Consider the following 24,896-nt stretch of genomic DNA (forward strand, 5'->3'; position numbering starts at 1 on the left):
CCCACACACTGATGATGCTTTAGTAAACGTCTTTGCTAAAACAAAAGCAATATTCACCGCTGTTTTGTAGGGTGTTTCCTGCTCCTCTGGATGGTGCACCGGCAGCTTCGTCAGACTGTCAGGCTGCAGAGTGGACTGGATGCAACGACCTATGCATTTTTTATGGCAACATGCTGATGCCTGCCTATGATTGTTCCCAGTTTCCTCAGATTGTTTTTCCTGCAGTGGGCGTGCAGTGCCTTGTATACTCTGAAGGTAAGCTGGAGGACTGCAAACACTTCGGGGAACTACACATTATGAGGACAAGAGACAATTTTGTCTAAACTACAGGAATCCTGGTGAACTAAGCTAAATGAAAGTTTGATTTAGAGACAAGTTATACTGTGATGTGATTTTTGGGCTGTTTGAATGTTTTGGCAATGGGCATTTTAACGTGATCAAATTTGTTTCATTATGCAACTCAAGACTTGCCTATGTATTTACTGCACATGTAAATGTATTTATACACACATTTATACACATCATTCTATACTTACTCTTTTTGGAAAGTGGAAGAAATACTGAGAGCAATGTTAATCCAAATGCCATATATATCAAGGTCCTATTCAAAGGAAAATATGAGCTTGATATATGATATGCTTGAACTAAATTCATTTTAAACTGGTGATCCAAGAAAGGTGTATGAAATTGGGACATGGAAGCTGGAGCACTGCTAGAAGGTGTCACCTGCCTATTTTTTTTTTTGTTTGCTTTTTTTTTTTTTTTTTTCCGCAGTTGGTAAGGGTTAGTTTCTGGTATAGACAACCAGAAGAAGGAGGGGGAGTCTTGACACCAACCATCAGATCACTTTTCACTGGACCTTGAATATTTCATGCAGCAAGTCATACAGCAGACACACAGATGGGCCCAACAAATGGCAAAGTTATATGTCCATAACTTGCACCCATCCCCTCCCCTCATCCGATGGGACAGGCTCCAAAGAATGATGTCTGGCTCATGTTTCTGGGCACACCAACCATGTGGTTTATGTAACCTCCTGACACAGACATGGTCCTCTACAAAGAAGCAGTAAATTCGAAAGGGCTTGTTTGCTGCTGTGCCATGACTGTGATCATGAGAGGGATAAACCAAGTGTTTTGGGATGCATGGAGAAAGTATGGATTTTCACAGGATTAGTTTGGAAGAGCTTACCTCCTTTGCACGTCAGTGAAACATGGATCCTGTATGTACTACTGGGAAGATTCCTGCCATGAATTAAAAAAAAAAATTACATCCACAGTGTAATTTAAATAACTTCAATGCCCTAACCGGCCAAATTATTGTCATGAAATGTGAAGCAAGCTAAAGGAGAATGAGCTAATACAAATCTCAATAGTTTTTCATGAGTGTTGTAATTTATGATGTTCTACATATCCATGTGCATATCCATTTGGAGACCTTAGTAGGCTGCTATACGGTTCTATCTAGGTTAAGAGTAAATATGAACCTTATAATAAAAAACCTAAACTGTTAAAAATGCAGAAAGGCTAAAGGAGACATATTGAGCTATAATGTTACACACGTACACTAGTTAGAATCCGTCACGTGATGCTTTAAACATAAATACTGCACTGTAAATACTGTACATACATTTCCTCAGATTTCCTTTTTATTTATTTATTTTTTTAAAGGTCCACTCAAGAATACAACACAGCTTTAAATTTCTGGCCTCATGTGATTCTTTAAGCAACGACACCAACATACTGCATTTTAATCATCAATCAAATTGTCAACAGTGTGAATAAAACGTTAAAAAAAATGATAAATATGAAATAATTATTGTGTTGTTACGTTTTTTAATTTCACGGACAATGATATGTTAAAACATTATTTTTGAAAGAACAAAAAACATTTTACATGCTTCAGAAATATTCAAAATTTTTGGATGATATAGCCTATAAATAAAAACATATGCAGATAGATAGGCCTACTTTGAATTTTAAAAGACTTTTTTTTTTATCAACCACGTGACCAACAAAGCAGAATCACATTAAAACAACAGAATAAAATTTCAGAATTGCACATGAAATGGAAAAAAGAAAGAAAACAAATATAAAGAGTCTTACAGAAAAGCACTAAGATTCATCAAAGCATCAGTATTCTCCAGACCTTCTTGATAAGCTTGTATCTTCTCTCGGGACTGGCCTGAACACAATGTCTTCCAAATCCAACGAGCAGAAATTAATTTAGCATTGATGTCCCTCGCCGGATTCGACAACAAATCTCATTTGGTGTTTTTTTCTCCCTCCTTTCTTCCTAATGTTTTTAGTGGAAGCAGTGGACCTGGGTATTGTCAATCAGCGACAGGCCTCTTTTTTCGAGTATGAGAGAAAAAAAAATCTTTTTGTTCTCCAAAGTCTGCTCTTGTAATTCCACAGTGTTCTCTCTGAGATGAAATACTTCCTTTAAAAAAAAAAAAAAAAAAAAATGCATGTCATATGCAAAAAACTACATTGGAATACTACTACTACTACCTCTAATAGTAGCAATAATAATAATAATAATAATAATAATAATAATACTATAGGCTAGATATAAAGACATGCAGCTCCACTGAGTGAGTGAGAAACTGGCCTGTGATCATTGTTGCACTTGGGCTCTAAAACAAAACGTGACACTTTGAATACACATTGAATAAGCTACCAGGACTCCGAAGGAATTACACGCCAAATCGTGTCAGGTTTTATATTTGTCTGTGATACTCAGCAAAATTCTGAGAAAGAATAATCTTCTATGATGATTTTTGCAGCAAAACCCAACAATGAAGAAAGATTATTAAGAAAAACAGTCTAATGTTAATCAAAACTACATGTGCATGCACCCAGTGTTTGCGTCGGAAAAAGAAAACGTGAAAACATGAATATATTTTTTTTTATCTCCATAAATGGTCAGATGAAGGTGATTGGCAATATTATCAGTAATTAGTACACTCTTAATTTATACGCGTTCATAAGAACGCAAGGCTTTACAAGGTGTACAGAAACTCATGATGGTGTGTGATTATACTTAGATACTGGCATCATTGCTTCATGTTATTATTATATTTTAAATGTTCTCATAGCACACTGTTTCAATGTTTCTCAGTACAATCAGACTTTAAATCACCACTGTTTGTTCAATGTTCAGAGTCCAGAAAGCTCAAATACACAACAAAAGCTAGAGCAAAACCTGCGACCTGTCCTGAGAAAAGGTAATGTAATGTTGCCATGCTAATAGATTTGTATTATAGTATACTGTAACAGTCTGATATCTGTCCTGAAGATAATTCAGTAAAGATAGATTATAAGAACATTTATTTCTGCTGTAGTGGGTGTCATTACTGAGAACAAATCGCGTGCATATTAGTATTATTATTATTATTATTATTATCATTATTATTATTATTATTATTATTATTGGTGTCAAATTTTGTTTTATTGGCTAATGGTGGGAGCTTCTGCAGGATTATACACAGGTCAGTGTAAGAAGTGTTAGAGGATTTGAGGCCTGACCCCGCGGCTAACCTCTCAGAAGGACGAGCCTGAATTTGACAAGTAATATGGGATCTAAGTGAACAATGTTTAAAAAACATATACAGGCCTGTGTGTGTGTACGTGTGTGTGTACATACATACATACACACACACACACATACACATACACACATACACACACACACACACACACACACATATATATGTATATATATATATATATATATATATATAATGTATGTATATTATTATGAAACAAAAATAAATAAATACTTATTACCCAATGACAACAGAACCCTTGGCTTTTTCATTCTCAGCAATCAGCTATTAAATACACTTTTTTGTTGCAATTTTACAATTTTCGAGATTGCTTGAACAGTTTTTCCACAATAATCAAAAATTGTATCAAATTGCGCAAAATTGCGTTTGAGCTGCTGCAGGACTACATGTGGGCTGTCCACAAATAAATGACAATAGACTGCATAAATTATTACAGAAAAACTATTCCTGAACAGTTTGTTTTAACGATGACAAACTATCAGTAAAGGTATCAGAATTTGCAGAATAATCCAGGGGAAATTGTAAAGCCAAATAAGCCACAACATGAGTTTCCTATTAATGGTGTAGGTGTCATTTAGGAATATTATTAATACTGCAGTTAAACTATAATTAGGATATTAAAAAAAAATGAAAGAATGCGTCAGAGGAAAAAAGTGGAAATTGTTGTTTACTTGTGGCATTTATCAAATTCATTTCTCATATTAGAACACAGGCTAAGAAAAGATGCCCGAGTGAAGAGTAAAGCGAGCACATGGGGAAGCAAGTTACCCTTCTGTCACACTAGAACTTTCCACTCAGATTAAAAGGCGTGGAGAGAAGTTGTGCTGTGTCAGCGCGGAGTTTCTCTCCTCTGACCCGTGACAGCTCGGAGTCCTGCTCATCTCACAGCCGTGACAGAAAAACCCAAAAGACACACAGAAAAGCTTCAGAGACAGAAAACACGACGGGGTTTTGTTTGTGTAGCGCAGGGCGGGGACGCACCTCGTTCAGGACCGGAGGAGCGCGAGCTGCGCGCGAGAGTAACGGAGCTTGCCGGTGCACTTTTATACACTATCTCTGTTTGTGTTGTTGTTGTTGTTGTTGTTGCTGCTGCTGTTGCTGTGGTTAGCCTCGAGCCGTTTATCGCGAGAGTATCGTTGTTTTTTTGTGCGTTTTACTCTACATTTTTATCGCGTTTTTTAATCCGGATTTGGAAGTGGCTCACGGGGTCCAGACACCCTGGCTCCAGCTCTCCACTCTTATGGCCTGAGAGGTTGTCTGTTCGGGCAGAGACAAGTGTAAATCTCTTTGACAATCTTTTAGGATAGCTGTGTGTGTGTGTGTGTGTTTGCGCGCGCGCGCGCCTCTGTATGTGTATTAGGCTACACTTCAAATAGGCAAGTTATATGAAAACATTACTGTCCATACTGTGAAATATATTTGATAATAAAACACTTGTTTATTGCTGACCGACTTCACTGATGTCAAAGTATCAATATCGGAGTCGACACTGTAGCCTTTCTTCATCTACATTTGATTAGACGTTGAAAATATTCAAATGGTTTAGATTTAATAGCAATTTGCTAAGCACTTGTTAATTTTTATTTAAGAAAAAACTTGTATTTTTTTTTATTGAAGTTGTATTTTTATTTAAGAAAAAAAAACATTATCAGATCAGATCTTTTTTAATGCATTATTGAAAAAGGTTTTTTAGTTAAAGCAACAGGTGTGGTGTATTCTTTATAGGTTTGTGGATTAATAATAATAATAATAATAATAATAATAATAATAATAATAATAATGAAGCATACGTCTGCCTATATCTATGGAGAAATACTTCTCAATATTTCATTTCTGAGGTGACTATCCATCTCCTGACCAATAAAATACCACAAACATGTTCTACCGGTCTCGTAAATATGTCTATATATGCGCACTGTGGTGTGAAATGGTGTAGAGATGGCATGCATGGGAAAACTTCACACTTTTGCTTCGCACCGCGTTTGACTGAGGTTTGTTCCTAAAAAAAATGGCCAGAGAAATGAGATAATGAGGTCCTGAGGTCCTGTGATAACGCAGATTTTTCCCCCCCATGGACCCGAACTGTCGCCAGTTTCCCAAAAGAAAAGCCGACACTGTACCCAGGCACCGCGCTAGTCACTTCTCATTTGGCGCACACAAAAGCTGATCCAGCCCAAATCCCCACTAACAAACCGGGCGCCAGGGCGACACGCCGTGCAATGCTCCAAACGTATTCAGTTCGCCACTAATTAACTGGAATACCACCTTCTTTTAAAAAAAGAATACAGTGAGCATTTAATTTGCTGTGGATGTCAAAGGTTCACCAATCGGTCGCCAAGAACAGTGGAGAAGCCTCTGCGTGGGCAATGGATCTTATTAGGGGGGATGACCTGGGCGCTGAAAAGGTTATGGGCTTTTCACTGCCTCGCTCTGAAAACCAAGATGTTTCCTAGTCGGATTTTAATTGGTTGGCTGTGTGTATGTGTGTGTGTGTGTGTGTGTGTGTGTGTGTATGTGTGTGTGTGTGTGTGTGTGGGTGGGGGGTGTTATGGCGTGAGTTTGGAAAAAGATTGCGACACTTGCCAAACATAATTCCATTTTTTATCGAAAACTTCCTAGTAGGATTTTAATTGGTTTATTGTGTGCGGCCATGTTTTTATATCCAAATAGGGACCAAAACCAAACGTCCCCACAAGGATAGGAATATCTGATATTTTGAATCTTGTAAGGACATTTGGCTGGTCCTCACAAGGAGCTAAAAGCTTTCCTTCTGATTACTGAAATTAAGATTAGGATTAGTTTTAGATGGAGCATGGCATTAATTAGCTGCATTAATAATTATGTCACTGGAAGGTCCTCACAAGGACCACAAGTAAGACAAAAGTGTGTGTGTGTGTGTGTGTGTGTGTGAGAGAGAGTGAGTTTTGAAGATTGGGGCACTTGCCAAACATAATTTTAAGACCTGGACATGATTTTTAACGATTTTGGTACGATTTCTTCTAAAGAAAGACGAGCATCAGAGCATCTTCTGGTGCAAAACATCCCAGTGTTTGTAATTCATTGTTACACACATTGCACTATTATTGTGATTAGTGTGTATGATTAGGTAGCATGGATGCCATCTGTAGCTCGCATGACTGCTTAGAGACTCATAGCCAGCATATGTTTATTAGACTTTTTTTATTAGACTGTGTAATAACACAGAACATGAATCATTGTCAGATTATTAATCAGATAGCCTTAGATGTTTGGATTTTAGTTGCTTAGGCTAAGCCAAATAAATACACATAGATGCAACGTACAAATTTCTGACACTTTACAAGATAAAAAATATTAAGGGAAAACAATCTGACAAATAATTACATTTTTTTAAAAATACCGTAGCGCCATAATTTTTCAAAAACTAGTTTGTGTAGAACATCAGACAAAATGCAACAGAACAAAAAAAAAGATTAAAAAATATCTTTCATGAAAACTTTGAAAGTTTGACTTGCTTACTCACGTGTGTATATTTAACACTTAAAAAAAATATCAGGTGCAAAGGAAACTGCTTGTTTGAAGCTCTGAAAGTTGAGCAATCCCTCTCTCTCTTTCTCTCTCTCTCTCTCTCTCAGTGACTGCAGAAAGAATTATGCAAAACATCTGCAGATATTTTCAGTGAATGAGAGTCAAAGTCAAGCAGTCTTCTTAGAACAAGTCGGAATTACGCTAAAAGGTGTGCGTTATTTGGCAACCATATACACAACTGTAAACGAAATCGATATAATAAGAAAAGAAATGCAGAGTGATCTTTTAGGACTGATTCGGTTAAAGGTTATACGGTACATCAGACCAAGTAAAAATGTAGTTTTTCATGGCTGAATGACTGAAATGACTGAACTCAATTTAGATTAACAATGTGCGACTTTGCAAAAACGGTAGAATAAAAGAAACTGAACTATAATCTGCAGCAAAACTAAATGCAAACTGTGTCTACCTCAACAAGATCTATCAAGAGGTGGGGCAATATTGTGGTATGATAAACTGTGGACTGGAAAGTCCACTACACAAACATGTCGCAGCTCTTAAACGCACGATGAGCTGTATACAGCATACATTAAATTAAAGAGGGAAAATCATTTTTTCTTTTTTTTATGAACAGACGATTTATCATGAAGCTTGCAAATCACATGGAATTCTCCTGCAAAGGTTGGACCAGTTTCTTGAAAAGAATATTCTTTTTTTATTTTATTTTATTTTATTTTACTGCAGTGATTGTAATGCATTCAGCAACTAACATAGGAATTAACTTTCAGTTCTTTACTGCTTAGGTGAAGACTAGTAGCAAAATAGTTTAATATAGATCTTAGTAAGGTTCATCTATTCATTCACTCATTCATTCATTCTCAAGTAACAGCTCAGTGAGATTTTAGAACATGTGTTGTCTTGCACTGGAGAGCACAAATAAAATGTGGGCTAAAAGTTTAAAACATTGCTTAGAAGTGGTGCCAAAGCATGTGAGGTTTCTGATTTCTTGGTACTCTCAATGGCTGAAAATAGTAAATAGTGTATACTTTTCTTCCAGTCTGATTATTCAAATATTTTAGAAATACTGTTCTACTGTATATGAACAGGACTAGAATTAATGATAATGCGAACCGGGGGAAATACACCCAGCATAGTTTAAAGGTCTACTTTAGGATCAAAAAGCCTAAGCTAACGTGATGAGGCAGAGCAAGATTAGTGATCACATTTGGCTGCTGATCCGAGATCACTTTTCACATTTTGTAATTGCTTAAATTACTGCTGTGAATTGGGATAACTTGAGCATACATCAGGCTCATGTGCATCCTGTCTGGCATGCCCTCTCGCTTCAGTGCTGTCCCACTGCCAGGTCATATGGCCCCCAGACAAGGAAACAACAAGAGGCCCAAGATTTTCTCTTAAAATGAATGAAGGAGCACTTGGCACCATCAACAAGTTTGCAGCATTAAGTCATTACCTGGAATGGTATAAGGGTCTGTTTCTCCGTCAACTGAACGCAGAAGAAACTTATAGGCACCATGATCTATGCAATAAACACAGCCATCTGAAGCCTGTGGTAGACAGCATATGGAAGTATACAATTAGCACGCAAAATGCAAAACTATGTACACTTGCTGTTATAATTAGGGTTACCATGCTAACAAAAGAACCAAAGCTTAGTGTTTTGGTTCTGGGTTCAAGTGTTGTTCATTTACTATCAATAGTATTTTGGTTGGTTTTCATTGTGCACATGAAGCTGCAGGAGAACACAAAACTTTGGCCAAGACACTATTGTTGAGAAATTACACTTTACCATGGTCTAAAATCTAAAGTGATAAATGTCTCTTTAAACACACCACAGAGCAGTGGTCTCCTTCATGGCCTGTTTCAAGTTTCCATTTCAAAGGTGTCTGTCTCCACATAAATACCAAACCACTGTAACTCAAGATGACTCAGAAACAATTAGCACCCTCTTATTCTGGCAGGTTTTGCAGAGGTTCTCCTGATAGTGCAAAGTCTACTGCGGATTAGCAACAGTTTCAAATCTGTGGAATACTACACACGATCAGGACAACCTACATTCTAGTTGTAGATATCTGAACCTTTTTAAAAGATGTCCAGTATTGGATCAGGTCTTATAAAATTGCCAACACAAGATCAGTTGATGCATAAATACTGTAGTTTCAAGTGCTACAGACAAGTACCAACAAGCACTGCATAGTGAGAGCAAAGCATCATAGAGAGCTCTATACATAAAAAGGTTCAGTGTTGGATAGCATTGTGCTGTATGTCATCGTTTAGTTTGGTGATAATTTGTGATAATCTGTGATAATTACATGCTGAAATATCACATGACTATAACTCAACTGTGTGCCAATGTGCTAAAGAGTATTTTCCTATGCGAAGAACAAATTCCCACATTGAGTTTTGAAAGTCTGGAGTATTTCCTCGCTCTGATTAACCGGAGTCATTTATGTGCATTTGTGGGCTTTCCCCACCTCCATTTGCTCATGTATATCTCTTAGACCACAATGAATCTCCTTGAAAAGAAGTCAATGAACACATCCCCTAATTAACTAAAATAGTTTTCATCAATACTTCTAGCAAGTTATTGCACAACCTAATGAAAGCGCTGGTGGATTTAAAGAAAAATGACAGACAGGTCTGAATAATTGACAGGTAAGGTGAATCATGGTGTAGCAATAGCTACTGAGGCCTCATTGCCATGTCTCTGTTTATGTGACCATTAATCAGAACCCAATTAATGATATACTTTAAGCAAGCTCAGTGAATGGGGGTCAACCGTGCACAAGGCATATGTCATTACAATGTCTTTCAAACAAGAGGATGAAGTACGTGTATGTCAATTATGGGGTGTACACACAAATCAGGATGTATATGGATGACTTTACAGATACCATAATTCATGGTTTATATCTTATTCATGTCATCCATGATGTTGATTCATTCAGCTTAGATTAACCCACTAACTTTCATGGTCCTCTGGCACTTTTCATTGCTGTAAGTATGCAAATGACAGCATGACAGTAAAAAAAAAATACAAAAAAATACATTATTTACCTCTGCTGAGATATGGAGAACCAGATTATTAGTTTGCAGAAAAGAACTGGAAGTCAGAAGCCCAAATTATATGTTAAATGAATCTGACATGTGAAAATATATTAAATTAAATTAAATAAGCAAGTTTGGTTACTAAAACTAGTCTTTCCAGGTCTTTTGGGTGCATAAGTAGGTTGTGAAGTGAAATGACAACACCAGGATTAATGAAAGTGTGAATAAATCTTTCAAGTAGCATGAATTAGTAGGCTAATGTCAACTCACTTTGCCAGAAAATAAAAAATCACTTTTCATGCACAGTAAAGGAGAGATATAGGAAGCAATGACAAACACCATCAGTCATGCTTGGGTCACACAGTGTATTTACAGTTCTCTGAGGGCTGCTTATTTAATTAAGCCTGGTGGACATGAAAGGGTGCCACTGTGTCAACACTGCTTCCTATTTAGCTGCAGCTACATTGAAATGAACTTTGAGGAGGAAAAGAAGAAGGCACACACAGTGGTCAAGCTGCATATCACTTAGACATTTTGACTTAATAATTAACAGCATCTAGTGTCCAAGTGCAGTTCATTCCAAATGCATCTTAGAACTGAGTTTGGACGTTTTCTAAATTAAATCATGTGCTGTTAAATCATGTGATAAATGGAAACGTGGCTCTAATAAATAAATAAATAAATAAATAAATAAATGATATGCAAGATCACATTTACGCACTAAAAAGGAATAAATGAGTAAAGGGTCGCCTTTTCGGTCATACCAGTATAATTGCAACTAATATTGAAAAATAGTTTTATTTATTATAATAAGAAATTGTGCTTTCTGATTACAGAAGGTCATGCTCAACAACAAAGAGTGGATATGAATCACTAACGGATTAGACTTTGTAGTAAAAATGAATAGATTGCCCACTGTCATTAGTTAGGCCTAATTATATATATTTTCCATGACTGACCAAATCTAGGAGTTGTTTACGTGCAAATGAATGATGCCATGTGTGCGGAAAGCCTGTCATGTGCACACTAACTTCAGCTACGGGTTTGCCGTAATTAGATCTAGTCTAGTGATCACCATTCAGAGACATTCAGGACACCGTTTTCAAGCACTGTTTTTAATTAGACGCAGAAATAAAGGTACCAAAGCTGTGCTGATGAGTGGGTACCACCAAGCATACATTTGTACCCTTAGTATTCAGGGGATCTCTTGGAAACGGGGAATATAGTGTACCTTTAAAAATAATTTACAGTACACAGGCTAATTGGACTTTAAGGATCATTGATGTACCTTAAAGCAACACTACATGCACCTTTCTGAGTAAAAGTCACACCAAAATTTGTACCCTTCATGGCACCACCCCAGCGATAAGACAAACTACAGTCTGGTACCTTGATTTCTGAGAATGTACTGTAGAAAAATAGTAGCAAAATAATACACAGGGGAATATTTTTAACCCTTGATGTAGCATTTAAGAATTACAATAAGAGGTCTGGTTTCGTGACAATATTCAGAATCTATATTCAGTATTCAGAGCCTTATAATATGTAAGGTTAACACTTAAATAATGGCAATGTGTCATGATAATGCAGGTGAAAAGAGGGATTTGGTGGTGTTGGTTATGCAGCTTCTCATAAAAACACGTTCAGAACAATTCAGGAAACTGTTTCATGCACATTCTCAGAAATAAAGGTAGCATCTGTACTTTTCCTTGGAGCATCAAGGGTACATCTGTAGGTTTGCTATCTATCTTTTACTCAGGGAGGTTCATGTGGTGTACCTTTAATTAGATTTTAGAGTAGAGGTCCAATTAGCCTATTTATCTTTCAATTCTGTTTAAGGGTACACTATATTCAGGTTTTGAGGTGAAACATCCTAAATCAAAAACTCAGGTGAAAATTAAAGTGATTAAGAAAAATGCCAATGCATTCTGCAGCTAGGTCACTATGTAATAAAAAACTAAACCATACATAATGACCCTTAAGATCCATTAATAATTCTGTTCAGGGAAAATGTATGGGATTTATTTTTCAGTTTTCGATTCGAATGTTGTTGCAGTGTAAATGCAATTAAAGAACACTGATTTCCATTCATGCTTCTTATTAATAAGATTAGCTTTAGATTCACGTGCGTCCAGTGAATTTGTTTGGATTTCTTGTAAGCAAATATAAAGGTGCAGATGTTGTATTTGGAGATGTGGAGAGGGGCTGAGGCGTGACGGTACACGCATGAGGCAGTGATTTCTTACGGCTTTGCTTTGCTTTGCTCTTCTTCGCTGGCTGCCACTGACCGCTTGCTCTCGCGCGCCCTGTCTCTGTTGACGTTATTCGCGCAAACAGCGAGCGAGGCAGCGCAGTCTCGCGGCGGCAATCGAGTTTTTCCAAACACCTCTTTATAAGTCCCAAGTCTTTCCCCTCCACCCGACCTGTTAAAACCACGCCTACGGAGGCACACAATTGGTCCCGAAAGCGTCAAAGAGCCAATCAACGGAGTCTGGCGTCTGGCAACGCGCGTCACATCCACACGGCTCTGGAGCTCATGGAATTCAGAAGCACTGCTAAGATCTCGGTGCTGGGAACTCGCTACCTCCGCGCGGGCCAAACGGACTTTCTCCAACGTTTGTGTGTGTGTCTGTTTTTTTATTTAGTAAGAAATGTGTGTGCGCGTGAAGATACAGGCTGTGTAATAAACTAATGGACTCGGGGACATTAATCTGAGCCGCCAGTGCGTCTGGGTGGAAGGAGTGCTCTAAACGCAAACGCAGCGAACGCGTTTCCAGCAGAATGTAGATTCTGAACACCAGCAACGTGAACTCGTATATATTTATAAAAATCACTGTGATTTGTTCTCTTTTTGTTTTGTTTTTTTTTTGTGTGTGTGTATGTGTGTGTGTGTGTGTTTTCTCTGGTTGTGGCTAAGCGAGCTGTCCACACGTACAACAGCCACTGAAGATAAACTCCACAGCAGCGCCGGCGAGGACTTCATGGATAGCCTTCTCTTCTTCTCTGTTGCAGTCACTTTGCTGGAATCCATCTAAAGAAGAACAGCAGGCTACTCGAACCTAGGCGGTGGATGCTTAGGTTTTCTTTACAAAACTGGATTTCTGCGGATTTCTGAAAAACTGGATAAAGACTCGGACTCTCCAGCGCTGTTAGAAAACACAAAGCAAGGCACAACTTCTAGACTATCAGATATTGCTATATGCAATATCTGGACTTTTGGATGACCTTCCTGATGAGAGATCCAGTTATCCAGGGCTCGAGTATGGCATACCACCCGTTTTTACCTAACCGGGGTCCAGAGTTTGCCATGAGCGCCATGCTGGGCCACCAACCGCCCTTCTTCCCGGCTCTGGCTCTGCCACCAAACGGCTCGCTTTCGCTGCCAGGAGCGCTCGGGAAGCCCATCATGGAGCAGCTGATGGGCACCGCGGATTCGGGCCTGCACTTCTCCTCTCTGGGGCATCAGGCCGCCGCTGCTCATCTTCGGCCTCTAAAAACACTCGAGCCGGAGGAGGAAGTGGAGGACGACCCGAAAGTTCACCTCGAAGCGAAGGAACTTTGGGAGCTCTTCCACAAGTGCGGCACAGAAATGGTTATCACCAAATCAGGAAGGTAAACCAAGGCGATGTCCGAATTTCCTATTATCAGTAGGCAAGGAGATACTCTACGGCATTGATTTATTGATCTGGGTTGCCCACTGACTATATATCTAGCAGTTAGCCTATCTGAGCGTGAGACACCCAGGTAAACTTATGAAGTGCTTTAGAATATACAATGGCGCCTAACGCGGTCATATAATTTTACAGTGTTAAATGTAGCCCAACCTATGCGACTTTTATAGCATCACTTTAACGTAATCATATTTTATGACTGTAGTTAATACATCCTGACCTGTCATAAAGTGCCACAATTTAAATGGAGGAGGCCTGATGCAAATTTACACACTGTCTTTAAGTAAACATTTTGAAGAAATTACGTCAGTAGATATTTCATTTTTAATTACTCCCACCCATGAATGGTGACGTAATGAGGAATTTAAGCACAAAAATGAGATAAATCTCTTGGGTGGTCTCTGAAATTATTATTATTATTATTAATTATTATTATTTTTATTATTATTATTATTATTATTTGATTGGTCTTATGGATCGAGGGCTGCAATTAGATCTATTATTTATACTTGGTAGTGGCTAAAAGTTAGGCCTACTCATGCATCAAGGCCAAAATAATTCAACACCAAAATGATTTGTTGATGTTTTCGTAGACTGACACCGAATATGCTACTGGCCTAATCAGATTTAGTCAAATTGCAGTCGTCCCAAAGTCAACAGGTTACAATGATTATAAGATTATTCAAACGTATTTATTTCCTATTTCTTGCAGACGAATGTTTCCTCCGTTTAAAGTAAGATGCACTGGCCTGGACAAGAAAGCCAAATATATTCTCTTGATGGATATTGTAGCGGCTGACGACTGCAGGTATAAATTTCATAATTCGCGTTGGATGGTGGCCGGTAAGGCTGACCCCGAAATGCCAAAGCGGATGTACATTCACCCCGACAGCCCAGCCACTGGCGAGCAATGGATGTCCAAAGTCGTCAACTTTCACAAACTTAAACTCACCAACAATATCTCCGACAAGCATGGATTTGTGAGTGGAATTTATACTGTATCAATTATTATGTAGAACCAAGTATTTTATAGTGTATTATTATTATTATTATTATTATTATTATTATTATTATTATTATTATTATTATCATTATTATTATTATTATTAGTAGTAGTAGTAGTAGTTATACTTTTATAAATGCGCATTGACAAGTTATTACATTCCAAATAATTTTGCTGAATATTAATGCCTGGATTTTAATATGTGTAATATCTTAAAAGCACAAGCACCAAACAGTCTCTTGTGTATTATATCAGCAGAAAGCTGATCAATGTAATGCACTATAGGCCTCGTCAAACGGATGTGTGCTGTGCAATGGTCTTGCAGAATATTTCTTATGAGGTCGACATTTCTAAGCCACAGGCGTATTTAAAAATTACCAGGCCTTGTTTTCATTGCAGACAATTTTGAACTCCATGCACAAATACCAGCCAAGATTTCACATCGTTCGAGCCAACGACATTCTCAAGCTCCCCTACAGCACGTTCAGAACTTACGTTTTCCCCGAGACGGATTTCATTGCTGTTACTGCGTACCAAAACGACAAGGTAGGTGAAGAGTTCAGTGCTAAGCTGAAGCTTTGCTGTATTCACTCGGGTTCCTCTTTGATTCTATTTTCCTCATCAACTGTAGAACTGCATCATGCATTTAAAAAATGTCCCAAATTGTGGAAATGTTGCTGTAAGTGTGTGAAATTTGGCAGTACTTTGGTATGTTTGATTTATCACGAACACTTAGTGCATGCTCAGATGTAGAACCCAAAATGTTTTCCTTTAGAGTGTGGGCTAGACCTCTCAGGAATGTATGTTTTACAGGTTATCTTAATTATATTTAATCACACGGGGTCGAGGATTTGGCAAACTACACTGGTGTGTGTGTGTGTGTGTGTGTGTGTGTGTCAGAGAGAGAGGGAGAGAGGGCAGGAGAGAGTGAGTGAAGGAAGGATAGATTATGGACGGGCATAATTAAGAGTGCGTATGTGTGTGTGTGTGTGTGTGTGTGTGTTTGCATTGGCATGGTACAATGTACGTTTAAAAAAGTTTTTTTATATAAATATAATAGAGCTAAATATTGTTATCTTGGAGAGAATTTACCTTAGTGCAAGGAAAAATTAACATGCTCAGTTGCATGTCGAGGAGAGAGGGAAAAAAATGTGTGGTTTTGCGTGTGTGTGTGTGTGTGTGTGTGTGTCAGAGAGAGAGAGAGAGAGGGAGAGAGAGGGGGAAGGAGAGAGTGAGTGAAGGAAAGATAGATTATGGACGGGCATAATTAAGAGTGTGCGTGTGTGTGTGTGTGTGTGTTTGCATTGGCATGGTACAATGTACATTAAAAAAGTTTTGTAAAAAAAATATAATAGAGCTAAATTGGAGTGCAAGGAAAAATTAACATGCTCAGCTGCATATCGAGGAGAGAAGGGGAAAAGATTGTGAGTGTGTGTGTGTGTGTGTGTGAGAGAGAGAGAGAGAGAGAGAGAGAGACAGAGAGAGACAGAGAGAATGTTGCCAGGCTGTGAATGTAAACGCATTTTTATGAGCTGAGGACCACCTAGGCTAGCCAATGTGAAAAATAAAAAATAAAACAAGTAATAACGCAGAACAGCATCTGTATAATTAAATGCACCAAACATCCTCATAAATCAGGTTTCCATAGATTTTTTAAATTCCTTGCAAATGACGTTAAATAATTAGCAAAAGATCATTATATGTAGGCTGTGTGTAGAGATGTGTGTTAGTGGTCTGTCAGAATCAGCATCTAAACAAATACTTTGAATATGTGAATATTGATATTTGGCTTTGATTTCAGATTACACAGCTGAAAATCGACCACAATCCGTTCGCCAAGGGCTTTCGAGATACTGGAAATGGAAGACGTGAAAAAAGGTAAGGGAGTAAACAAATAAATAAATAAATAATACAGTGGAGATACTATAAACATAAAGTGCAAACAGTTATGATTTTCTATTTTTATATGGCGTCAATTTAAAAAAAATAAATATACGAAAAAATCAATTATTCGACTAATCGTTGTAAATGTTAAAGTATATTCTATAAATAAATGAAAGTAAACTGTTGGGCTACGTCGCATTAATGGGCCACACCGGTGCTGTCTGCGCTGCAGGAAACAGTTGGCCTTACAGTCCTTACGATCCTACGAGGAGCCCCAGAAAAAAGAGAACGGCACGTCTGACGATTCATCCGGCGAACAGACTTCGTTCAAATGTTTTCGTCAGGCTTCATCTCCTGCCGTGGCCACTGTGGGTCGGCAGAGCTTAAAAGGTAAAAGTGCACCGAGCAGACAAGCAGAGAAGCTCTCCAAGCCATCACTAAACCGATTCTGATTTGATCCACATCATAAACTATTAAAGAGTGTATTATATTGTAAGAAGGTCATTCCAAATGAGCAGATATTCCTGAGAGTGTGTGTGTATCCATTTCCTGTGGTTTCTTTTTGAACAACAATGATCAGTTTTTAAATGAATAACCTGACATTTTGTTGTTGTTGTTTTGTTTACATTAAATAGTAGATTATGGTAGGTGATTGTAATCAAAAAAAAAAAAAAAAGGATTTTAAAGTGTTTTAAGTCTATTCGAATAAAACAAACAAACAAACAAACAAATAAACAAATGCATTAATTAATGATTTAGCACTATATATTTTTTATTATTTATTATTTTTTATCTTTTTTATTATCCAATCCTAGTTCTACAAGGTAAATTATTTCAGGTCGCACCATACAGGCTACTAATTCATTTTGATTCCGAGTAACTGCAGTTGCGCATTGTGCACTTTCTATTATTCAAGCTTCAAGACTTTATTGCCATTGTTACTGACAACGAAATTACAGCACTGCACAAAGCTGTTGTTTTTAATTACTTGTCAACACCATAATAATAGGAACATGGATTTACATCCCGTTAGATGTAGCCTTAGTTGAGAAGCCAAATTATATATATATATACATATATATATGTGTGTGTGTGTGTGTATGTATATATGTATGTATGTATGTGTGTGTATATATATATATATATATATATATATATATGTGTGTGTGTGTGTGTGTGTGTGTGTGTGTGTCGAGTTATAGCTATGAAGCTGACGTTATCATTTTGCCCCAGATTTCTGCGACAGCGATGAAGACAGTGATGAGGACGAAAGAGACGCAAACCCCAAGGAAGGACCAGACTCAAGCAAAATCTCCACCACCACCAGTGAAGACGCGAAGGAACGCGACGGTGCTTTGAACAAACTCAACTCGTTTGGAGAAGGCGACTCTCGGTTGCGAGAGAGCAGGACTGAGAAAAGCCGTGCCGATTCACGACAGAGCCCTGTAACGCTCATTTCCAGCACCACACGCTCGGGAGAAGAGCTCAAAAGTCCCGCTGGAGAGCAGGCCAAACTGGACGAGTGCCGCTCCGTAAGCAAGGAGAGTTACACGACACCACTGACTGTTCAGACAGACGCCGGCGCGCATCTGAACCAGAGCCACTTGCACAATTTCGGATTTCCGCCCGGTTTGGCTGGGCAGCAGTTTTTCAATCACCTGGGAAGCGCCCATCCTTTCCTCTTGCATCCCAGTCAGTTCAATATGGGAGGTGCGTTTTCCAATATGGCCGCCGGGATGGGGCCATTACTGGCAGCCGTGTCCTCCGGAGGAGTGACCAGCATGGACACGGCCAGCATGGCGTCACCGTCGCAGAGTCTGACTGGAGCGCCGGGAGTGCCTTTTCATCTGCAGCAACACGTCCTGGCATCTCAGGTAAACATCTAGTAGTAACCGTGACTACTCTTTTCAACTTTTTTTTTTATTAGATTCCTTTGGGTGTGTAGTGTTTATACACAGACAGCTAGCTTAAGTGATTTTTATCGTTAACTTTGATAGCTCAAGGTGTGGCGGTACTTGTTTAACAGTGTTTTCCACCTAGATCATAAATCACGAGTAAATGCTTGCCCTGCTATGGACTATAAAGACAGATAGCATTTGGACCAGCTTAAGGCTGTGTTTAGTTCATTTATGGCTGGTTTAAACTTTTATAATAACTTTATATATATATATAAAAATAAGTGCTTTGTCATGACATATTTCCAAGCCCATGTGGAAACTTTTCTAAAACTTGGAGGGAAATGTTTTGGACGTTTTGGGGAGGAGGAGTGTTTGTTTTTGCTTGGAGGGGGGGAAAGCATATATGACATGAACACCAGGTATAATTGTGGTATAATTTAGAAGGTCGATTTGGACACAGGGATTTCTTATCACTTGTGCAAATTTTAATGTTGTAATTAAATAAATCGTTTGCCAGAAGCATCTAAACTTTTTTTAATCCCGTGTTATTTTGGAGGGGAAAAAAACTCAGTCAGAAAAAAAAAGTTCAGTCAGTTCAGTACTTCAGTGAAACTGCATCAGTGTGTCCTTTTTGGGCTGCGTCTTGGTGAAGCAGACTTTTCCTGATTGTTGTTATAGAGATTTCTTTCTTCTTTTCTTTCTTTCTTTCTTTCTTTCTTTCTTTCTTTCTCTCTCTCTCTCTCTCTCTCTCTCTCTGTGCAGGGATTGGCGATGTCTCCCTTTGGAGGCCTTTTCCCATATCCCTATACGTACATGGCAGCAGCAGCTGCTGCTTCTTCCGCAGCCACCTCCTCGGTCCATCGCCACCCGTTCCTTAACGCAGTACGCCCGCGTCTCCGGTACAGCCCTTACTCATTACCGAGTGTCCCGGACAGCACTTTGCTCACAACCGCCATTCCTCCCATCGACCTGAAGGGGGACGTCATGGCTTCCAGTCCCGTATCTGCAACTCTGGACTCCACGTCTGAGGTGACCAGCCGTTCCTCGACCATCTCATCCGGCTCCGTGTCTCTTTCGCCAAAAACAGGCTCTGAAAAAGACTCAAACAGCGAGTTGCAGAGCATCCAGCGCCTTGTGAGCGGACTCGATTCAAAGCAGGACAGAGCGCGAAGCGTCTCTCCATAATAATAATTATTATGAATAATAATAAGACATGATCTGCATTGGGAATCATTAAGGACATGGTGATACGGATCGTGTACGACGATGCCCTTCTAGCGAAAGCGGGTTTACATAGGCTGCGGACCTATAATTAAAAAAAGATGTTCGATTTAAAAATGCACTTTGGTAAAAAGACAAAATTTAAAAAAATTAGTTGTGTTCTCGTCTTGTTAAATTAAAACAATCTCTTGTTTTTCTCCTGATGTTTGAATAGAGTACCGTAGAAGTATTGAAAATGAACAGCTTGGCAAGGAACATGTCCCAGGTCGAATAAGCTGCTGCTGTCCTCTCTGCGTTTTATGGCAAGTTGCTGGGGGTGTCACTAGATTCATTTTAATATGCACTCTTAATAGATTCTTAGTTTATTGGATATCTCTTTATCTAATAAATAAAAGACTGCTGTTGTTTTTTTTTTTTTTTAGTTATTATATAGTCTATTATTTGAAGCCTGTCGTTACTGCCAGATGGAAGCAGGCGTTCTGCATGTCGCTTTTTTTTTTTTTTTTTTTTGATTACCAAATACACACACAACTACATCCAGCGTGAAAAATGACGAAGCAATGCGTGCAATATTACATAACGGGTTTACTTTCATCTCATGCGTAGACTCATGTACCCTAAGTCACTGAGCAAACAGTTGAAAAACTGTAACCAAAAGTTCAGAACTTGCAATCATTCAAACTCAACAGCCACATGTATAATCTATAAATATATGGGTTATTGCCTAAATGAAACCAATCAAACCACCTGATATTGTAGGTACACAAAACTAGTCCAGCGTTGATATGAATTGGGGAAATGGGGAAGATACCGACGGATGCGGTTCTAATGACTATAATGTAAATAGTGACATATACTGTAGCTACAAAGTATTTATGTAATTATTTCATATGAATATTGCGTGTAAATATGATGGAGTTGGTTTCTTCCTAGGGGATCTGTTATTAATTTATTGTTGATATACTGTGTAAAAAAAAAATCGTTTGTGAGGTATTCTCTTTGCTTATGACATTCACATTGACGTCCCTCTGACTATGGATTGTAATGAGCCCCGCAAAATATCTGCACTGCTAGGATCCTAGCAGACCCATGTGCCATTGTTCCATACTGTCCTCTGTGTTCAAGTGGTTCTGTTCAAACGCATTAAAGGCGACAGCGCATTGCGCCAGTGTCTTCATACCCATCATACATTTCTTTCTTTTTTTCTCTAACACAAAAAAAAAAAAACATGAAAAAACCTATGTTCAAAATCACTTTTGTTGCCAGAAGTGTAAAATAAGATTTTTTTGTATATATTTGTTTTTGTTTTTTGTTTTTTTTTTAATTTAATTTTGAACAGTTTACATCAGCAGTGTTTTCTTGAAAGTGTCAATAAAGAAATCAATCAAAATTTAAATTTGGTTGAAGAAACCTTGAAAGAAGGAGACAAATAATTTGAGAAGCCTGTTAAATATTTGGACATGTGTATACATATATGTATAGAAATATCAAGTTATGAGTACAGTAGGCTAATATAAATCCATTTACTATTTAAAATGCATCGTTTTTGCTTGCAGAATAGTTTAGCCTACAAATAATGAATACATCAAGAGGTTTTAACGAATGCAATTACACTCAGAAATAAAGCTACCAAGCTGGACTTGTGCTTGTGTCTGGCTTGGTACCATTAAGGGTGCATGGTGTGTACCCATGGTATGTATCCTTTACCTTGGAAAGTGCATGTGGTGTACCTTTTAATATTTTTTGTGGTGTTATGTCCCTTAAATAATTTAAAAAGGTTTCCAGGTCAAATATACAAGCTAAAGGTTGATGGTGGTAGGGAAAAGTACAGTTTGGTCCCTTTATTTCTGAGAGTGTGTTATATCATGTAATTAAAATCTTCTCATTATGAAAATGATGCAAGCTGTAAGCTGTGCTGGAGGTAGCCCACAGACCTATTTATTTTATTATTTTTTTTGTCACTCTTTCTATTATATAAAACAAAAGGTTTGTCATGATATGCGTTTCTCACTAAGTCTCTTCCCATATCAGCCGTGGAAGTGGTAAAAGTGAAAGCATGAGCACGGCTCGACCTGTCCTTGGCGGAATTCCTTCCCTGACATTAAGCTGTATGGAGCCACTGAGCTTTATGAGGGCCACCGTGGCACCAACAACCTCAGTGTTTATTTGCAACCTGGAAGAATGTAAAATAACGTGTTTGCCCACTCGCTTGCGCCCGGAGTCACAGGTTTATCAAAGCACCTATCTTTATTTGTATATAGTATGGTTAATAAGTAACGTCGGTGGCGCTGGAAAATAGAGGTAAACATGAGGAGAACTATCTCAATTGCTCCTTCTATTGCTCACCTGGCGCCTTCGATATCTTTACCGATTTTATTACTCGACAGGCGACAGTGCGTCTGCCGGATAACGTTAGAAGGATGTTTTCCTGCTGAGGTCAGCTGTTTATCGCCACCCAGTGGTCACAGGGCAAAGTACACGCTAAAGAGCAATGCGATTACTCTGCCTGACCTGGTGTAGAAATATAAGAGGATTTGGTTAACAGATAGCCTAGAAGCCTTTGACTGGAGGTGATGCTAAAACGACATCTGAAGATCCCATAAACTGGATCATGAATGACATTGAAATCTTCTAAGGGTCGGCCTTGGTTCGATTAGTCGCTTGGGTTTTCCATTGTACAAAACAGCAGCTAGTACAGTAACGCTGCTTGACATACACTCGAATCAAATTTCACTTGGTTTGTTATAGTGATGTTGCATTTGCTGCTCTATTTTATTCCTGAAAATAAATTCGAGGTTACGTTTATAGATTAATAGTCGATCAATCGTTTGTCAAGGTTCAGTGGAAAGGCTATTTCAGTGTATTTAATTTGCATTAGTTTTTCTTGAACATATACAGAATACACCCAAACATGAAAAGTAAGCAGAAAAGAAAAAGAAAATGTTTTTTATTCGTATTATTTTATTGGTTCTGACTCTGACTAGAATTTTATTGAAGGCAATATGAGGACACCATTATAAAACTGTCATTAAGGCCAAGTAAGATTATCCGATTTGTAACTGTAATAGTGTTAGAGAATAGTCACATCACCACCCAACATTTATAACGTCCAATTATTTTATGAGACTGTTAACTGCCTTAAGTCATTGGTTATAACCTTGTAACCAGTGTTGGGGTCAAAGATTCTTTGAAAGTAGGTGAAACTGACTGGAAGTAAATCATCACAGAGTATCTAGTGATCATTTTCACACCAAGCTGTTCACCTTGAAACCAATTTCTAATCGATTAGAGGATTATATGGTGGAAATCCACAGGGTTGATGTAACACCTACATATTAAATTAAGCCATGTATAAATCAATTCAACGTGTATTTATTCAACAGTGTACACTCCTGGGCAAAATGGCAAAATATTAAGCTTTTAATGGTCTTACTAACAAATTATTGGTCAGGAAATTATCAAGAATTAAACAAATAGATAAACGAAGTTAGAATGAGAAAGTTTTCCTTTGATTTCTTGAAATGTTTAAGCCTTGTGGCCCTTGATGGGCTGCATCAGGTGTGGCAGATAACCAAATAATGACTAATCTTTTAAGAAAAAAAACCATCCCAGAAGATATTTTTGGAAAATTTTGTTCACCCAGACGTTAGTTTGAATTTTCAAACTAACTAATCAAACATCAGATCTTTACCTCATCTTTACTTTTGCCTACAAGAAGACTATATAAGTGAATTTCTCTGTTTCTAGCTTTTTCCAAACCAGTTTACTTCAGCAAAAGTAAATGAGCAAATGGTAGTACAGGAGGTCTCAGGAGTGCATTTGTTTAATTCTTGCTAATTTTCTGACCAATGGTTGTTAAGACCATTAAAAGCTTAATATTTGCCATTTTGGGCTTGGCCCATTTTTTTGCCCAGGAATGTAGTTAATTCAGCAGAGAGAGTTTTGCATGGCGTTTTCCCCACCACACAGTAAAATAAAAATGCAGGGGTTAATGCAGTCGACATTCATGTGGAGTCTATATTCTACTGAATTACCCTATACGGCAACATTAGACCAGCCAATATTAGAGAATCCGATCTGACTTTGGAATACAGTCATCTGACAAAGAGTCAAGTGACTGCGTGTGTGTACACTTTCACCTACAGATTTACGTTCGCAAACCAGCTAGAGCTTTTTCATTTGGTTTGTGCGACATCTAGTGGCTGATTATGGAATCGCTGGCAGAACTGAACTTTTGTCCCTAAAAATATGTATTTCATATTCCATAACCCCGATGTTACAGAAAACACCAATGCACCTCTATGATTTATGTGTGTGTATACACATTTAGATTTTATACTAAAATACACTACTATATGGGCTACTATATGTTACTCTTTTTGTTTTTTGTCATCATTTCATTTTCTGGTGTTAGTTTCTAGTGTTATACTGTTTTATCTGTTTTTTTCTGGAAATGTCTAGCAAAAGTTCAGTCATTAAAATTGATCTCGAGATGGGGAAAGTTACAGTACCACCCTTGCCTCCAGCAAAACCACCATTAACACCATTTTGTGTTCACACGACAGTGTTCACTGTTAGTAAGCTCTTGGGGGCGAAATCAAAAAATGGCACGTGATCAAAAAACATTTTCAACATGGTCGCTAGCCTGGGCAATGCATTTCGGTATTTTTGAGTCAGTTATTATCTGTATCGATATATTTTAACACCAGATAAGCGTCTGAAGCGTTTTACACATCCTTTATTTCCATTTTCTTTTGGATGAGAGCTTTAAAATTACTTTTGTGCAGGGTAATTGTGCACAGTAACGGCAAAATGTTAGGTCATTTATACTTAGAGGTAATCAGAATAAACACAAATACGCAGTTTATTCACTGCTGTTGTTCTGCTGTTTTTAAGCGAACTGTGTTGTAAATACAGCTGTGCACATTAGTATTTCTCTATAATAACTATGCGTGCAGACATGAATCTAATGGGGATTAGTCTTCTGCAACCTCTAAAAGTGGCATATGTTGTTTAAAATGCCTAATTAATGTCAGATCACTCATGGTAGAACATCTTAGGCCAACAAAAAC

At 38.1% G+C, this 24,896-nt stretch overlaps 1 protein-coding gene and 1 long non-coding RNA gene across 3 annotated transcripts; one reads left to right on the forward strand and one right to left on the reverse strand.

Annotated features, from left to right (window-relative positions):
• Window positions 1-669: 669 nt before the first annotated feature.
• On the reverse strand, window positions 670-5,053 carry LOC128317584 (uncharacterized). Its single transcript, XR_008301095.1, has 3 exons — window positions 4,340-5,053; window positions 2,106-2,442; window positions 670-1,244 (listed from the first exon to the last, which is right to left on the reverse strand). It is a non-coding gene; the product is annotated as an uncharacterized LOC128317584 (long non-coding RNA).
• Window positions 5,054-12,086: 7,033 nt separating this feature from the next.
• Window positions 12,087-21,721, forward strand: tbx3a (T-box transcription factor 3a). 2 transcript variants are annotated; one of them, XM_026922431.3, is made up of 7 exons: window positions 12,087-13,759; window positions 14,531-14,798; window positions 15,203-15,367; window positions 16,623-16,699; window positions 16,938-17,095; window positions 17,939-18,579; window positions 19,366-21,721. In XM_026922431.3, exons 1-7 carry the CDS (start codon window positions 13,347-13,349, stop codon window positions 19,786-19,788), a joined length of 2,145 nt encoding a protein of 714 aa, XP_026778232.1. In that variant the 5' UTR covers window positions 12,087-13,346; the 3' UTR covers window positions 19,789-21,721. The 2 variants fall into 2 exon arrangements, with proteins under 2 accessions (XP_026778232.1, XP_026778233.1); XM_026922432.3 differs by having other exon boundaries at window positions 12,105-13,759; window positions 15,221-15,367.
• The last annotated feature ends 3,175 nt before the right edge of the window (window positions 21,722-24,896 follow it).

The sequence above is a fragment of the Pangasianodon hypophthalmus genome, chromosome 27, assembly GCF_027358585.1.
Source record: "Pangasianodon hypophthalmus isolate fPanHyp1 chromosome 27, fPanHyp1.pri, whole genome shotgun sequence".
NCBI classification, from domain to species: Eukaryota; Metazoa; Chordata; class Actinopteri; order Siluriformes; family Pangasiidae; genus Pangasianodon; species Pangasianodon hypophthalmus.

What these genes read in the sequence shown, in the direction of transcription:
- tbx3a (XM_026922431.3), top strand. Translation starts at nt 13,347, where the DNA reads ATGCAATATCTGGACTTTTGGATGACCTTCCTGATGAGAGATCCAGTT. An exon ending in TCTCCGACAAGCATGGATTT is followed by an intron (nt 14,799 to 15,202) that starts GTGAGTGGAATT and finishes AAAAATTACCAG; the next exon opens with GCCTTGTTTTCATTGCAGAC. An exon ending in AATGGAAGACGTGAAAAAAG is followed by an intron (nt 16,700 to 16,937) that starts GTAAGGGAGTAA and finishes TCTGCGCTGCAG; the next exon opens with GAAACAGTTGGCCTTACAGT.